This window comes from Populus alba, chromosome 6 (assembly GCF_005239225.2).
Source record: "Populus alba chromosome 6, ASM523922v2, whole genome shotgun sequence".
Taxonomy (NCBI): Eukaryota; Viridiplantae; Streptophyta; class Magnoliopsida; order Malpighiales; family Salicaceae; genus Populus; species Populus alba.
In genome coordinates this window covers 17,386,249-17,403,552 of record NC_133289.1, presented here as the reverse complement: position 1 = coordinate 17,403,552, position 17,304 = coordinate 17,386,249, and the positions used below count along the sequence as shown (strand labels likewise).

Genomic DNA, 17,304 nt, shown 5'->3' with positions numbered 1-17,304 from the left:
AAGAAAATGTTGCTTTTTCCGCACTATTGATGAAATTAATTAGCATGAACAGTGTTCACGCTACACTGTTGAGTGAACAGTGTCTGTTCTGGTCGGACTAGATCCGACCGGATCGGGTCCAAAACTCAAAATGTTTATAACTAATGTTATTCAATGATACTATATAAATTAGATAGAGATCGTTTGATGACGTATCATTTGTAAAATTTGATTGCAATCCCAATTTAGTTTCTAATTATATTTTACCTGATATTGTTGCGCGCTTAAGAAACCAAAAAAATTATAGTCCTTGTCGGATGTATTTCATATGTGATGGAATTGTAGATAGTTTAATGAACTAATGAAAAATATTTTATATAAAATATTTTTCATTTCATGATATAATAATAATAGTTAAATCTACAATATTTAAATTAAAAACCATCAATATTAATATATATATATATATATATTTTTTTTTTTTTTAAAAAAATAATTTTATAACCTCCATTTTCAAAAGTATTATTAACCAAACACATTAAACTACATTTTGTTCAACCTTAATTTCAATCCAAACATACATAAATACCAAATCAACCTCAACCAAAAATATTTTTTATAAATTTTTTTTTTAAATTATAACTACAACAACTATTACCATACCAAAAATACTGTATGCTACTTTGTTGATTCATCCATATCTTTATCACAAGGAAGCAGATAGTTCACCTTCCTCGACAGATTTTGAAAGGAGCAAAATGTTGGAGATTGTCAATTGCTTCTTCTTATATATATATATAGTTTTTTGAATTAATCCAAATTTATTTAGCCAACTCATAACTCGACTGTTCGTCGATATACCATCTACCCAACTGTCCTCACAAAAACAGGGCAATTTCACCATTTCCTACTCCATCTAATTTCCCCTCGCAAAAAGAAGCTTTTCGGTAATAAAGCATGGATAGTAAGTGCAGGGTAAAAAAAAAAATGAAAGCTGCATAAGGGTGAGTTTAGCGCTTAGAAAGTGTTTCATGAAGTAGTTGAAATTATGTTTTTTTTTTTTAAATTATTTTTTTTATTTAAAAATTATTTTTTAATATTTTAATAATTTTTTTTAAAAATATATATATAATCTTGATTTATTTCTAAGTGAATAACACTTTAAATCATAATCGGTATGATACTCATAAACACTTTTTTAGTATGATGAGTGTTATATTTCAAAGTATTGTTTACTTGTAAATATATCAAAATAATATTTTTTAAATTTATTTTAATATCAACTTATTAAAACCATCTAAAAATATAAAAAAATATAATTTAAAGTAATGTTTTTTTTTAAATAGCAAAACAATGATTCAATCTCAATGCTAAATAAGTGATGGAATTTATATTTTTAAAATATTTCTTGTTTGAAAATATATTAAAATAATTTTTTTTATTTTTATTATTAATTAATTAAAATTATTAATTTAATATTTTTCTAATTTTAAATGACGAAAGAGAGAGAAAGTAAATGTCAGAATGTGGTAAGCACTATAAAGCCAATGAGGGAATGTCCGTCTCTGACAATTTATGACGCTCGATCTCTCTCTTTCTTCTAAGATCCCCAGCAGCTTTTGACCAAATCTTAGCCGTCCATCAGCTCCGCTTTAGATTTTCTTTTTTACCCTCTAGTTTCAACTTTTTTATTTTTTATTTTTACACAGCTTCCACTCTATTTGAGCTCCTGACCTTTGCAAGGGCACCTGTTCTAGGTGACCTTTCTGTATAGCAGGTGGGCTTATACAAGGATCTGCTTTAAAAGACTAAACTGTCCTCCTAAAAGGGACGAAATTATTACTGCAATTCTCAACAAGATCACCTTTCAAAACCCACAGTTGAAAATTGAATTCACGAGTGTTATGCAAGGAGTGATGACAGCCTGCCACTGCCGAAATCAGGAGAGCTTCTATGCCCCTACATGAAATCCTAAGACCATTTCAGATTCTTGAGACTGTTCCTCCTTTCAGATGTAGTTTGAGTGAACACAGTCAAGATCATCTGAGCCATCCATGAACAGCAACCAGGCTCCCATTATCCACTGATCAAGACGGCAATCATAAATAAATATTCACCTGAAGATAACGGAAGGTCAGAAATGTCCATCTCTACAATCATCCATCTCAAAACAAGGGGTGTCATCCAGTCAAAAATAGAAAGAGAAGAAAGGTCTTAAACAGATCATCGCTTCATCATCAATGGCTAAACTACATTAAACAAGCAAATAGCTCCCTCTCTCTCTCCCTCTCTCATGTTTTGTTCCCTAAAAATCCTTATTATTCATTTACTGGGTTTCTGTTCCCTCCTCCTCCTCCACCACCACCAATTCCGGCCCATCCTCTTAGATCGGATCCCTTCACATTAACCTATAAACACCATAACCAAAAAACAAAAAAGTTTCGAACTTTAACCTCCTTTTATCACCAACTGACGATGTTAACTCACACCCATTTTTTGTCATCATAAAATCTCAACTGGGTTTGGTTTGTTTTCTTCTCCGCTGCTTACTTTGTTTTTGTACTTTATTGTCTTAAATATAAGAGTACAAAGAGGATACAACGTTTGTGTTGACATAAATGGGAAATGTAACGTCAAGTGTGGCAGCAAAATTTGCGTTCTTCCCGCCAGACCCCCCAACGTATGATGTGTTTAGAGAGCGAGATGGGAGGCTGGTGTTACCAGGTGTAACTGCAGACAAGAACATGGATGTTCACTTGTTGGAAACTAAAGTTGGAAACAAGATTGTGGCTACGTTTTGGAAACACCCTTTTGCAAGATTCACAGTTTTGTACTCTCATGGAAATGCTGCAGACCTTGGACAAATGCATGAGCTTTTCATTGAACTTAGAGCTCATTTGAGAGTCAATATTATGAGGTATTTTTGCTGGGTATGGCTCTTTTTTTTTTTTGGATATTTTGCTAGGCTTGTCTAATTTCTTCTATTTTTTGGCTCTTTTGGAAATTAATTCAATACCTTTTTTTTTTCTGGGTTCCATGATTTTGCTTTTAATTTCATGAAATTAGCTCTTATTTGTTCATGGTGGAATTTGGTGCTAATGTTTCTTTCTGCATCTATATTCTATACATGTTCCTTTTTGGTGATTGGTTGTTTATGAATGTTCTAACTTTATTGTTTCTCCCATTGGGGATTGATTAAGAGCATTTTGTGGTTTAAGGGGTTGGCTTATGTTTTTTCTGTATCTTGCTGCCTTCTGACTTTAGTTTCCCTTTTTGTGCTGTTTGTGCAACTACTTTAACTCCTGTTTCTTAATTGTGATTTCTTTCCATTTTTTATTTATTTTCCTTTGGTGTTGAAAAAGAAGCCAGTCATTGAATTGTGGATTTGCCGGAGGGACCATTTCTCTCATCTTCTTCTGAGGTGTTTCTTGTCTTTGCATGTTTGGAGCTATATCATCTGGGAATTTTATTAAGGATAAACTCATCTGTCAATCTGTGAAAGTTGCTGGCTTTGTAATCATCGAATGTATATTCATTTTCTCTATTGTGACCTTACAATAAGTCTAAATGGACTTGACATAGAGAAATAAGAAAATATATCCCTGGTGTTCTGATTTAAATATATGATGCCCAAAAAGATATTTCATGCTTTTGTCATGATCCTGCTGGATTTTGTAGGGCTTGATTTGTCACTGTTGGCATCAATTCACATTAACATGGACTTTTCTTGCATTAACTTATTAAAAATTTACTTGAAATTTTCTTGATTTTGTTTTTTGTATTTTTACTTTTGGGTGCGTTTCGTGAGGGATGTTTTTGATAGGAAAATATTTTTAACTCGCAGTATCAATTGGTATGCTACTGTTAAGATTCAGCTGAAAATTTTGTTCAGGATACAGATGCTTTTCTATGAAGCAGCTATGCCAATTGTATGCTTACAATAATCGTGGTTATAACTTTGTTACTTAGTTTGTGTTTTGCTGTTTTGCAGCTATGATTATTCTGGATATGGAGCATCTTCTGGCAAGGTAAAGAAAATCTATAAGATCAATATGCATTTTGTTTTTGAATTAAATGTCGAATTGCCCAAAAATTTACTGAAAAGGCTCGTGGTAACAAGAAAACAGTATCTAATCTTAATTGTCCAGCCCTTTTGGATCTGTCTCTTCTGCTATCCGGCTAATGCAATGCTATACCTAATTAATTGTTTCATCTGTATCTGTAACAGCCATCTGAGTTCAACACATACCACGACATTGAGGCTACGTACAATTGTTTGAAGAAGGATTATGGGATAAAGCAGGAAGACTTGATCGTGTATGGTCAATCTGTTGGAAGTGGTCCTACCCTGCACCTGGCATCTCGCTTACAGAGGTTGAGAGGTGTTGTTCTTCACAGTGCAATTCTTTCAGGCATAAGGGTCTTGTATCCTGTCAAGATGACATTTTGGTTTGACATTTTCAAGGTAAGTTTAGCAGCTGATATCATTACATCTCCTGTTCTTTGGATAGAAATTAAGTTAGTTTTGCACTGAACATGCTGTATCTAACATGTACAGAATATAGACAAAATACGACTTGTAAGCTGCCCTGTTCTGGTTATCCATGTAAGCATCTCTCTTTTATTATTTGGCCACCCTGTCCAGCTTCTTCACTTTGTTTCCACCATTTTTTTTTCTATTTGCATGTAATTCCAATCATGAAAACACTTAGACATAGGGTTCTCCATTTCTTTGCTTATTTGCTTCTCATGATATGACTGCCTGCCATTGCTAAAGATATTTATTGTATTTACTTGAGTGCACCTTATTTTTTAAGTTTGACCATTTAGAGAGATGTGTTCGGTTGAAAATTACTGATAATTGTAGAGAAAAACTGGGAATTTTTGGACTTCATTTTCCTTAGAATTGTTGAGAAGTGTTGTACATCTTTCTAGTTGAGAAAGGTTTTGCAAGTTGTTTAATGCTCATTATATATAAGCCAAAAACCTACAGTTGTGAAAACTTCAGATACATCTGCAGGAAAAAAAAAAATCATTGCCAGGACTCCCAGAGCAAGTTTCTGTTGAGGAATGGCCAATCTCAATGAAACTAGAAGTGCGAAAAAATAAAAAAAGAAACATAGATTTTAAACCAACAGAAACTGTGCATAGTTTCGGGAAGTTGAAATGATTTTGAAGAAAAATGAGGTGAGGGTTTAAAAATGATTTGGAATTGAGTGTCACACCTAGGTTTGTCAAAGCAACTAATAACTTGCATATTTTTAATGGATGACTATATATTATTGTTAATGATTGGGTAAATTAGTACCTCGTTTGTTTGCTAGAAAGTAGTTTCCTCGGAAAATGAATTATTTTTCGATGTTTGGTAGTGTCATGGAAAATAAGTAGGGAAAATACTTTCTAGTGTTTGGTTATGTCATGAAAAATGAGCTGAAAAATAACTTATTAATGTTTTTTTTTTTCGAGTTTATTAAAATAATGAGGAACAAGTTTTACAAATTAAAAAGTTGAATGAAAATGAAACTAAAAAAAATCTAATTTCATAAATTATTTAAAATAAAATAAATAATAATCAAAATAATAGAGATCAAATCTAAAATATAAAAAAGTTGAAAGATGATGAAATTAAACAATAATAATTACAATTTCATAAATTATTTCAAATTAAATAAATAACAATTAAAAGAATGGGGATCAAATTTGATAAATAAAAAATTTCAATTAAAAAAATGATTAGAGAAAAGTAAATAACAATCATAAAAATGAGGATCAAAATTAATATAAAAATCAAATTTAAGGGATGAAATTGAAAAAAAAAGATTCAAAATAAAATATATAACAATTAAAAGTTTGAGAATCAAATTTGATGTAACCAGAACATGATATGATATTTCTAAATTTTCACAACTTCTGGAAAGTGTTTTCCGCTTAAAATAAAAGGAAAATACTTTTGTGGAAACTAAGCTAAATTTTTCTTTGATTAGAAAGTATTTTTCGTTGATCAATTTTTTTAATAACAAACAAACGTAAGAAATTTTGAAAAGTGGTTTCTAGAAAATCACTTTCTATAAATCAAGCGGGGCCTAAATCTACATTTGATGTGAAAACATTTTTGTTGAAGACACTTGAATATTCCTATCCAGGGACTCAAGATGAACCCAACCCAAGATACATGAGGGTTCCTATGAATTTTTCCTAAGATCTCTCTTACTTCTTAGGTGCCTCAGTCAGATGCAATGGACTTATTAGATGATGAAGCTGTTTGAGTTGGCTTGTAAACGAAGCAAGAAAACCATGGAGCTTAATCTTATAAACAATCGATGACTTTCTTTGGAATGATACTGCTCAGAAGGAAATAGTGATGAGTGAAACCCTGCTTGCATTTGGTTCAAATCAATCGAAATTGGAAGAACAAAAATGCCATCTCTCATTTTCTTTCATTAGCTAGTACCATAACAACTTCATCTGCTAAGTTTACAAGAATTGCTGCGAAGCCGCGTTCTTTATTGTGGTTATACCAGATACCCCTTCTTGCTGAAGATATGATTGAATCATCTGTGATTATTTCTATATACTGTTGATTTTTATTATTGGTTTCAGCTTAAATTAGTACATATTTACCTGTGATCATGGATGACATTTGTTGTTGAAACTCTACAGGGAACAAATGATGATATTGTTGATCTGTCCCATGGAAAGCGCCTGTGGGAACTTGCCAAGGAAAAATATGATCCCTTATGGGTCAAAGGTGGTGGTCATTGCAACCTGGAAACTTATCCAGAGTACATCAAGCACTTGCGAAAGTTCATAAATTCCATGGAGAAAATCTCCATGGTGAAACCATCAAAGAAACTCACTCAGAACCAGAGTATTGAAGTCAAACACAACAAATGCTTAAGATTTGGTAAAACTTAGCCAGTTGAATTTTAGTTTGTCAAAAGAGGTAGTTTGTTTTGAAAGATGAACCCGTACCGAGATCGAATATGCTTGCTTGAAGGACTTGCAGTTGGTGGCCAAGCATGTTATTGCTCAGTATGTTTCCAAGGATCAGGGATTTATAGGAAGTATACTTGTTTGTTTCCTGTTCAGGTATTTTTCAGGTATCAAGTTCATGTAACTATTCGTTAGTGATGTCAAAGTGCTCTGTCAGAAAATGTGCCCGATCTGGGTTTTCTTGTAAAATAGAACTGAGTGGCTCTTTGTAAAAACTATGCCATCTATCTGTCTTCAATTGCAAGCATCTGCACCTGTCGGCGGTGATTTTGAAGCATCTTCCTTGTGTACAACTGATAACTGTCCCTGCAAAATGTCGTGGACAAACATTCTTGCAGTCAAGCGCAAAGGCAACGAACTAAGCCTCGATATCCTTGAGTTTGTAGTATTTTGCCATCGCCACCGCTGGTGATTGTGGCACAGGTTAGGAACATGGAGAAGTAAAAGCTTTGCCGTACATCGTTGAAGTGATGAAATCTAGCAAAGTCGGGGCTCTGACTGGGTCCATGGAACACGACGGCACAATTTGGAAGGACCTGAAATGCATGGCCCTCCAGGTCACTCTCAAGAACAGAACAGCTGATACATATTTAATGTTTAACACTAGAGGACCACATAATATCATTTTTATCATTACAAGCAAATCTAACCCTTGACTGCTACAAAAAAAGTAAAATAAAAATCTAGTCGAGTTGTGTTTGGTACAAGGAGCAAACCTTATCAAAATCAAGGGACGAACAGTCCTGTCTGTGACTTGTATATTTGGTCGAGGAACAAGCATCCATGGCCCAAGCTCAATCTCCAGGAGGGCTCAAGCCCTCACAAACAGTGTCCTTCGTAACTTATCTCAGGCTAGTGGAAACGGTGGAGGATACAGAAAATGGAGAGTGGAAACTTTAATAAACAGCCTAAAGCTCAAAAAACCTGGAAAAAAACAAACAAAAACTTACTGTGATAAACTTAGAGTAGTGAAGCTTTTAATTATTTTGCAATGTGTTTTTTTTTTTTTTCTAAAAAAAAAAAAAAATGGATATTGGCCCACATATTTACATTACAAATAGTAACAGTAAATAGATCTGAGTGCTGTATGATGATGCTGCAATTACTCAAGACAATTCCCAACAACTTACAAAAATCTCTAGTGAAATGTTGGAAAAGTAATCGCAATAGGCACATGGTTAAGGGACTCCCACTTGCTTCTTGTCATAATTAAGGTTCCCATTGCTTAATTTCTAGGGTGCGATTTTAACCATATTTAAAAAAAAAACTTCGAATTTCTTTATTTTAAATTATTTTTATTTATTTTTGAATCGTTTTAATATAAAAATAATTTTTTTTATTTTTTTAATATATTTATAAACAAAAAAAAATTAAAAATAATATTATCAGACTTTCAAATTAAAACTTAATAGCTGGACGAGAAAGCATATTCAAACAACCAATTCATAAAAAACATTGCTTGCTAAAGATATGTTTCGCAGGTTCAAAATAGTTTATTGTTGACCTTCACAATTCAGGGGAAAAAAAAAAAAATTTGGGTGCTGACCTCCACCAATTAAGGAACCCTGCTTTTTACATGTAATTAATTTTCTTCAAATATGTTTATATCTGAACTCTAAAATGTGGAGCTGCTATGGCAGATCAATCAAATAAATTTTTTTTATTATACTAAGTTAAATTAGAAATTTAAAAATATAGTAATGATTATTTTTTAATCAAAAATAAATTAGAATAATATATATTTTTTTAAAATTATTTTTAATATTAGCACATCATTAAATATCTGAAATATAAAAAAATTAATTTAAAATTTAACAAAATAGTAGTTTCATCCGGCCAACCAAACATCCCTTTAATAAAAAAAAAATGTCCATGAATACACGGTATGTATCAAAAGTAATATTTTTTCTTAAATTGAATAAATTTTTTTATTGCAAATGGGAAAAATAAAGAATGAGTGCAAATTAAAGAAAACTAATGTCAACATTTAATATTGAGACGAAAAATCAAACCAAGCAAGATATTGCTATAATATGAAGGCATGTCGAGTTAATTATACTCTTTTTTTGTCGCCTGAAAGTATCAGACGAGAGATAAAAAATGTAAACGAGTGTACTGAGGGCTTAACTGCTTATATAAAACACAATAAACTCCGAATAAATTTGTTTTTATATTTAACATGCAATGTTCCCTTCAAAGATCTTGAGAATCATTAAACATATCTGTTAATATTATCCAGATTGCCACTCAAACTAGATTCAGCGCAGCAGGTTAACCGAAACCCAACCCAGAACTTTTCTCCGGCTGGATTTTATCTCGACAAGATCTGTTTTTACCAAAACATCACAGTTACTGATAGAAAAATAGAGCATCTCATCACACAGCAGTGTTTGTAGAACAGCATGCAAGTTCAATCATCTACTCTGGAAAGAAAATTTGGATATATTTAAGCTTTCTTTCACACAGTTCCCTCAAAAGGAATATGACAGGAGAGGCAAAGTTCTTGGTCATGAGCAAGAGGATGTGCTCGAACTGTGTTTGATGCTGTTAGCCGGTGGATTATGCAGTATGCCCGGAGCTGTGGTGACAATCCACCCCAATGGGCAGTGGCTCAGCCCAAATTAATGGAAAAATTAAATTCTTCTGGAGGATTTAAACGGTCTCAAGATCATCAATCAGGCAAGTGTCTGATCTGGAACAGTGGATTACCAATGCGAATTCTCCTGGATTTCTCCCTGTCAGGATTCTCTGCAACATTCCCAACATAAACAAGAAGAGTTTGAAAGGCCCTTTTGACTGTAGCATCATCCTACATAAGAAAAGGGCCTTGATTAAAATCAAGGATTGGCATCTCTTTTGCCTTTTTACCATAAATGTGTACGTTAAAGAACAGAAGTCATTTGTCAAATTAATCAGATGCAGGATTATTATCCTGATTCTTTAATTAAAAAATGGAAAGGTAGGCAATTTATCTCGTAAAATTCGAACCCTCAATGTCATGAGTTGATAAAGTTTGATTAAAGCTTCATTAATTACCAACCCTAAGTAAAGCTTCATTAATTACCAACCCTAAGTGGGGCTTGAAAGTCTGCCGGAAACTCTTTTCAGATGCCAAATTCTCAACTTTATGAAGCCCTTTTAATAATTGAGTCTCTGAGGCGCATGGCAAAGGTTCATCCTACTAAAAGTTTCAATTGGCATTAAAACTAAAGATGATTTTCTTGCTGCTTTTCCATCGATTTGATTTCAGTGATTGGCCTCCACCTGAAGAGCAGCTTTCTTCCCCCACCGCTCAAGTAAATGGGTCCCTCTTCATCCTTTTCCATGTCGTTTTCAAGGTTTATGTTGTCAAGCTCCTATTCGCTAAAAAGTGCAGGAAAGGCTAGAGATTCCAATTGTTACCTTTCCTCCATTATTCTCTGAGGCTGCTCAAGATAGCTGAAATTAAAATTACAACAAAAGCTAAAAAAACACATGGAAAACCATATAACTTGTTCTTATGGGTAGAATTATTATTTTTTATGGAATTCATTTGTTATTACAAGATTTAATGGGGTAAAATAGTTTTTAAATATTTTATGTACACATTATAATGTCTAGAAAACCCTTAAAAATTAAATTTTCTTCACTTTTGGACAAGGGCATTTTCGTTTTTAATTAATCTTTCCTGGCATAGTGTAATTATTAAGGTACCCTGAGAATAAAAAACCTATAAATTATAACTTAAGTCAAGGGTCTTTTTGGCCTTTTTATTATGTTTTTTTTTTCGTTAAAACCATGTGAGATCAAAGACACCTAAGTTTTTTGATAAATTAAATAAAAAAATTGTTAGCAGGTGCGGTGCAAGTGCCAATTTATGAGAGACACCTGCACATTTTGAGAAGCACATATGACACCTCTTTGCAACAAAAGAATAAGCAATTGCCATCTCTACCAAAGGTTCACGTGGATGTGCATGTGAGGCTTGTCACGTGGTTAGGTGGAGGTTGAATTTTTTTTATCTATCCTTTATTTTCTCTCTCTTCCTCTTATAAAACATGCTAGACCAGCAAAAATTAAAAGTTATTTATGTGGCCTTTATTCTTTTGATTCTTATTTGTTTTGAATTATTTTTTTTATTAATTTTTTTTTAATTTTCATCCCTTAACATTTTGTCTTATTTGATATTTATACCAAATTTAATCCTTATTCTTTTGATTATTATTAAAAAAAAAATCAATTACATTCCTTATTATTTGATTTAATTTGATTTTGATGTGGATTTGACACTTATTATTTTAATTGTTTTGTTTTTTTTAATTGATTTTCTTTTTTCAATTTAGTCCTTCAATATTTGATTTATTTAGAATTGAGCTCCATTAATTTTTTCAGTGTGATGATCATGGTCTCATGATCCAAGTCATTGGTAATGAAGATTTTAACCTGAGTTATATTTGATTTCCTTTGTTATCGGTGATCTATTTGTTTTTATTTAACTCAAACGTAAAATAATGCAATTACACCATTTTTTTTTGTCTTGATCTACTTTTGATATCTCTACTCCATTAGCCCATCACTGTTTTCTTACCTTTAAAAAGTTTGTTTCATACAAAAAAATTTTATATGCACTTTATTATCATATGATTAAATAAAAGAATCTCCACGATAAAAAAAATCTATTGAATTTAATTACGTGCATGCCTTTTGTTACGAGTTTGCATGGTTGACTCGATTTTTTTTTTTTCAATTAAATTCTATTTTTTTAATTGATTTTGTCATTCAACATTAAGTTAATTCAGGATTCAACTTCAAATTTGTTTTTTTCAAGATTATCCCCTCTAATTTCACAGGTCAGCCCAAGTAAACCAAAGTAGATAAAATGTTTTTCCATCTCAATATTAAATAAAAATATCATTCAATTTATGGTTATAATCTATTTTTTTTTTAGAAGACACGTTCCAATGCCTAGGTATTTTTTTGTGCTTAAAATGATTTTTACTCACATTTGCAACATAACGCGAGTGAATGAACTAGTTACCTAAAATCTAAAACACGTTAGATGTTTACTATAGGCGTTGCTACTATTCACTCATACATGAACATTGTGGATGATACTGTATATTTTTTATATTTTATTTTGGTTCTCAAAGTTTTATTTTGTGCGATTTGCTTGTAATTGAAGGCTAATTGCTTTTGATTTCTTAGTCAAGGGTGGGAATTGAAAGACGAGATACTGAAATAAAAAAGGCGCTAAGCATTGGTGGCGTGTTAAATTTTTTGGAAAGCTATACTCTTGGTCTTCTAACTTTAAATACTTGTGTAAATTATATAATTTCGGTACCTCAATTTTTTCCAATTTAATTTTGGTATAAAAATTTATTTTTATTAATTTTTAGTTCCTAGTTAAAAGAAAAAAGAGAGATGTCGTTGGATTCCAATGATAGAGAGAGAAGTGTCATTAACATCGATTTAAGCCTTCAAAACAGCCGCTATTTGTATCAAATGGTCAAAATTTCTATTTCTCAACAAAATTGACTAATAAAACAATGAAAATATTGTTGTCCAATTGTAAAGATAACATGCAATTCACATAGTAATCAATAAATACCAAGTAAACATCCACACATCTTGTAAACAAAGAAAACCACATCAATTTCCTTATTAGTTGTACTTAATTAGAATTACCCTAGATAACAACACAATATCATCAATTTATTTTATAGCCTATGTTGTATGCTTTATGCCAACAATGCATTTTACCAATCAAATCATTAATTTGAATTTACATTTACCATTCTTGACTTCTTTTTACTCATTTTTTAAATCACCTCTCATACTCTATTTTTTTTTACTATGTATTTATTATTTGCTTCCAATAATTGTAATTAAGTGCTTAGTTATCCAATTAGATAATAATATCTATCGATTCCAACATTGAAGTCTCATATTATAACCCTTATCATCATATTCTTCTAACCCATATACTTGTCCCCGTCTAAACAATCGACTAAAATATTTATTTAAATCAAGTGCTTGTTCAAATGACTGACTAATTTTTTATTTAACCAAGTTCTCATCTAAATAGCTAACTTGTTATTCAATTAATCAATTATGTCCTTGTCTAAACGACTTACTTAGTTTCCATTTAAATCAAGTCCTCGTACGATTGACTTATTTTTAATTTAACCAAGTCCTCGTCCACATTGACATATTATTCCATTAGTCAATCAAGTCCCCGTCTAAATGGTTGATTTATTTTTCATTAAAATCAAGTCTTCATCCAAACAACTGATTTATTTTTCATTTAATTAAGTCCTTATCCATACGACTTACTTATTATTCAATTAGTAAATCAAGTCTTTGTCCAAACAACGAACTTAGTTTTCATTTAATCAAGTCCTCGTCCATAGGGCTGACTTATTATTTAATTAGTCAGTCAAGTCCTTATTCAAACGATTGACTTAGTTTCCATTTAAATCAAGTCCCTGACTAAATAACTGATTTATTTTTCATTTAACTAAGTCACCATCCTTACAACCGACTTAAATTTCAATTAGTCAATCAAGTCCCTGCCTAAATGGCTGATTTAGTTTTCATTTAATTAAGACCTCATCCAAATAATTGTCATATTTTTATTTCCAACTGAATTATTTCCAAACAACAGACTTTAACCTATAATTAATTAGCTTTCGATGGTGTTTGGCAATGCTTGTGCAGCTGCGATTTGTTAAAAAGCAGTAAACCACCCGTTTGGTTAACCACAAACCACAGTTTTATTTGACGTGGGTCCCATTAGAAACTGCGTTTCAAATACAAAAACTGAAAAGCAATTATCTTTTGCTTTTCATGCGTTTCTGCTCTCTCTCATCACCAACGATTTCCAATTGCTTTCCCAACTGTTCTCCTCTGTCCGTCATCAATTTGCAATAACTCTTCCCAACAGTAAAAAAAAAAACCCAAAAATTTCACTGAAAGCAGTGTTGAAGATATTTATTTTCAGTGATTTTGAACCATAGTTTTACCAAACACAAAACTGCTTTTTTTCCACCACAATTGTTGAACCATAGTTTTGTAACCAAACATAAAAAACTGTTTTTTTTAAAACCACAACTTCAACCACAGTTTTAACCAAACACCAACTTTTTTTAAAATCAACCTCACAAAAAGTACTTTTTATGAAACTGCTTTTTACAAACCGCAACCACAATACCAAACACACCCTTCATCTATGCGAGCAGCTAAACTATTTTAAATCAATAGCCCTCACTTATACAGATGATGGCTAAATTCTTTCTAATATTAATTACTACATTTTTTTTCAAGATTTATTTCTCAAATAAACAAAATTACTAAAACAACAATGCAAATTTTTTTTAAAATAAGATGTTAGACAACTAACTAGTACTCCTGTCAATCGAACCCCCTCCATTGAAAATCTTGCTCTGTATTGCCCTCGAAATTCAAAGAGAGGTATCTTTATTAGTATACCACTAAAACTCATGAGTTCATATTTATGCTAACTTTTGTCCCTATCGAAGCATTTCACACACAATTATCTACATCTAATTCCAACACATTAAATTTCCATAGTTTACTATATAGTTATTTCCCCTTTCAAATTTGTATTTAACATTTAATTTCATATCTTCCACAATATACAACACATTTATATTTTCTTTTATATCAAAATTCACAACATAATTCATATCTTTCCTTTTCTAATCCAAGTATTGATGGCCCAATTTGAACTCAAAAAAACTAATGACTTAGCCCAAGACAATGTCAATTCTTTCTAAACTTGTATGCTTTGATTTCACATTTCTCACATTAATTTAATATAGCTCCATTTATTATTATTATCCGGCATACATAAACATAAAAAAAAAACTTAGAATAATAAAAAATCAAGATTCAATTCCCAAATTTCTAAAATTCTCTAAATTAATAATTCGGTCAATTTGGCGACTCCTTAAAATTGTTGTAACTTCCTCAATTCACTCATCAAGCATATAACCCAATTACTCATTGATTTATTTCAATTTTTCTCTTGGAATTATCATCATTATACCCCCTGTCCGCATCCATTTAATCACCCATCCGCCAATCAACTTTCCCCCCCAAATTTTTTTATAACCCTAGAAATCTTTACAAATTAGGGATTTTTTCTCCTCCCCTAAGCAAACGAACGATTCAAAAACAGAAACTGGGTTGGCATCCAGTGGCACGCCGTAGCGTCAGCCTCGAAGCGGAGCACCGGAACATTTCGTATGGCCCCCGCAGCAAGATACCCGAAATCCATAGCTGCGACCGACACGGAAAAGGGAAAAAGGGAGCTGCTGCATTTCTTCTTTTTCCCGAGGTTCTTGGGGGGCTCACAAGTTAAAAACCAATAAGAATTTGAAACGTGGTTATGTGGGCCATGTGCCTGTCATCTTTATCAAAAGTGAGTGAGAGAGAGAGAGAGATAGAAAGGTGTCCTTTTTGGTACCTTTTCTGGTCATCGGACACGCTGACCTTATTCAATGTTCAAGTTTTCTGTACCCATTTCTCTCTCTTATTAAAGATTTCGTTAAAGTTTTTTTTTTAAATATATTAAAATAATATTTTTTATTTTAAAATTAACTTTTGATATAAAAAACATTAAATTTTTTTTATTTTTTAAAAAAATAGTAATAGTACTCTCATGTTACCTTACTCTTCAAGCGAAATTAATTTTTTTTTCAAATGATTTTCATCCTTCATGTAAAGAGAAATTTAATAAATTCTCATGAAAGTTAATGCTAAAATCTAAACATAGAAAGTTAATTTTTTTTATTGACACACAATCATTTAATAATTGTTATTCATGATATTTATGCTTTACTGTTATTTAATAAAATTTGATTGTGGATAATTTATTGGTAATTATTTTCCTTTTAAGAATACTGTGAAATGCAAACATTTAGGTTTGTTATATTGATTTATTTGTAAGTGTGGTTGTGATTATTTTTTAAAATATTTTTTGTGTTGAAATATATCAAAATGATGCTATTTTATTTTTTAAAAATTATTTTTGAGATCAACGCATTCAAAAAATTCAAAACATACAAAAAAAAATTAATTTTTAACAAAAAAAAAAATTAGTTAAAAATATAAATATAACCAGGTTTCCAAATGCTCACTAAATGAGAAGTGAGTTTGCTTTTTATATTATTATACTTATATAAGAAGAAACTATAATAAATGAATTTATAATACCATGAGAGTAGTATGAATAAAAATAAGTATCCTTTTCTATAAAATACCATTCTCAATAGCATTAATAAAAATAATTATATGATTAAAATGATGTTTCAACAAGGTCACCATACAAGATATTAATATGGTAAAATTTTTGTTGATTTGCAAACAATCAGATTATCAAAATTAAAACATCTTAGCATTGCAAGAATATTGTGAAATAATATTTGAGAATAAGTGATTATGAAATTAAAAGTAGATGATGAACTTATATAATTTGAGAATCTACTAATAAATTAAGTTAAAATTCAAAAATAGAAAAGAAAGTGAAAATAAATCACCCCTAACAAGCAACCCAATTTTAAATCTTAAAAAATAATAAAAATAAACTTTAAAATACATATGAGTCATTGGTTAGTGGGATTGGAACCGATAATAAGATCATGATCTAATGGCTCATAATTTTTTCAAGTATTTTTGTAATTTTCTTTCGCAATATTTAGCACTAGTATTAAATAAAATGTTAATGGTCTTTCTCAAACATGATTGAGAAGAGGTTGTTTTATTAATAAAAGTTAATGGATGTTTGATTACAATTGTTGTTTATGTGGTGTTGTGTTTAAGATCAAGTGTTTAGTAAAACTTATATTAAAAATGATTGCTGAAAAACAAAATAAGAAACAAAGACATAAGTTATTTTTTGATATGAAGGTGGATATGAAAAAATAACATGTATAATTTAATATTGTGGCAATGATTGTTTTTCAAAGTGTTTTTTACTTAAAAATACATCAAAATAATATATATTTTTTTAATTTTTAAAATTTATTTTTAATGTCAGCACGTTGAAACAATACAAAAATATAAAAAAAATTAATTTTAAACAAGAAAAACCAAACTTTTACTAGACTATATTTGGGTTGTGTTCACAAATACTACCTCCATATTCAAGCTAGCTTGAGAACATTTTGATTGTCAAAAAAAAGAAAAATATTGGTAATAATAATATTATCATAATTAGATAGGCAAGTTGGTATTCTTGAAGGTTTAATATAATTGGTAAGTGCTACGTAGATATATTCCTAATGTTATCTTTCATGATTCGAGCCCTAAAGTATATTACAATAAAATAAT

The 17,304-nt window shown here is 30.8% G+C and overlaps 1 protein-coding gene across 1 annotated transcript; it reads left to right on the top strand.

The window, feature by feature from the left end:
- Positions 1–1,784: 1,784 nt before the first annotated feature.
- LOC118043786 (uncharacterized) lies at positions 1,785–7,054 on the top strand. The gene is made up of 5 exons (XM_035051858.2): positions 1,785–2,896; positions 3,971–4,007; positions 4,208–4,444; positions 4,538–4,585; positions 6,640–7,054. The coding sequence occupies exons 1-5, from the start codon at positions 2,598–2,600 to the stop codon at positions 6,892–6,894; spliced, it is 876 nt and encodes a 291-aa protein (XP_034907749.1). The 5' UTR covers positions 1,785–2,597; the 3' UTR covers positions 6,895–7,054.
- The last annotated feature ends 10,250 nt before the right edge of the window (positions 7,055–17,304 follow it).

Bases quoted from the DNA above. Each gene is read 5' to 3' on its own strand.
- LOC118043786 (XM_035051858.2), top strand. From the start codon at position 2,598: ATGGGAAATGTAACGTCAAGTGTGGCAGCAAAATTTGCGTTCTTCCCG. The intron at 4,008-4,207 runs GTAAAGAAAATC...TATCTGTAACAG, and splicing joins ATGGAGCATCTTCTGGCAAG to CCATCTGAGTTCAACACATA. The intron at 4,445-4,537 runs GTAAGTTTAGCA...TAACATGTACAG, and splicing joins TTTGGTTTGACATTTTCAAG to AATATAGACAAAATACGACT.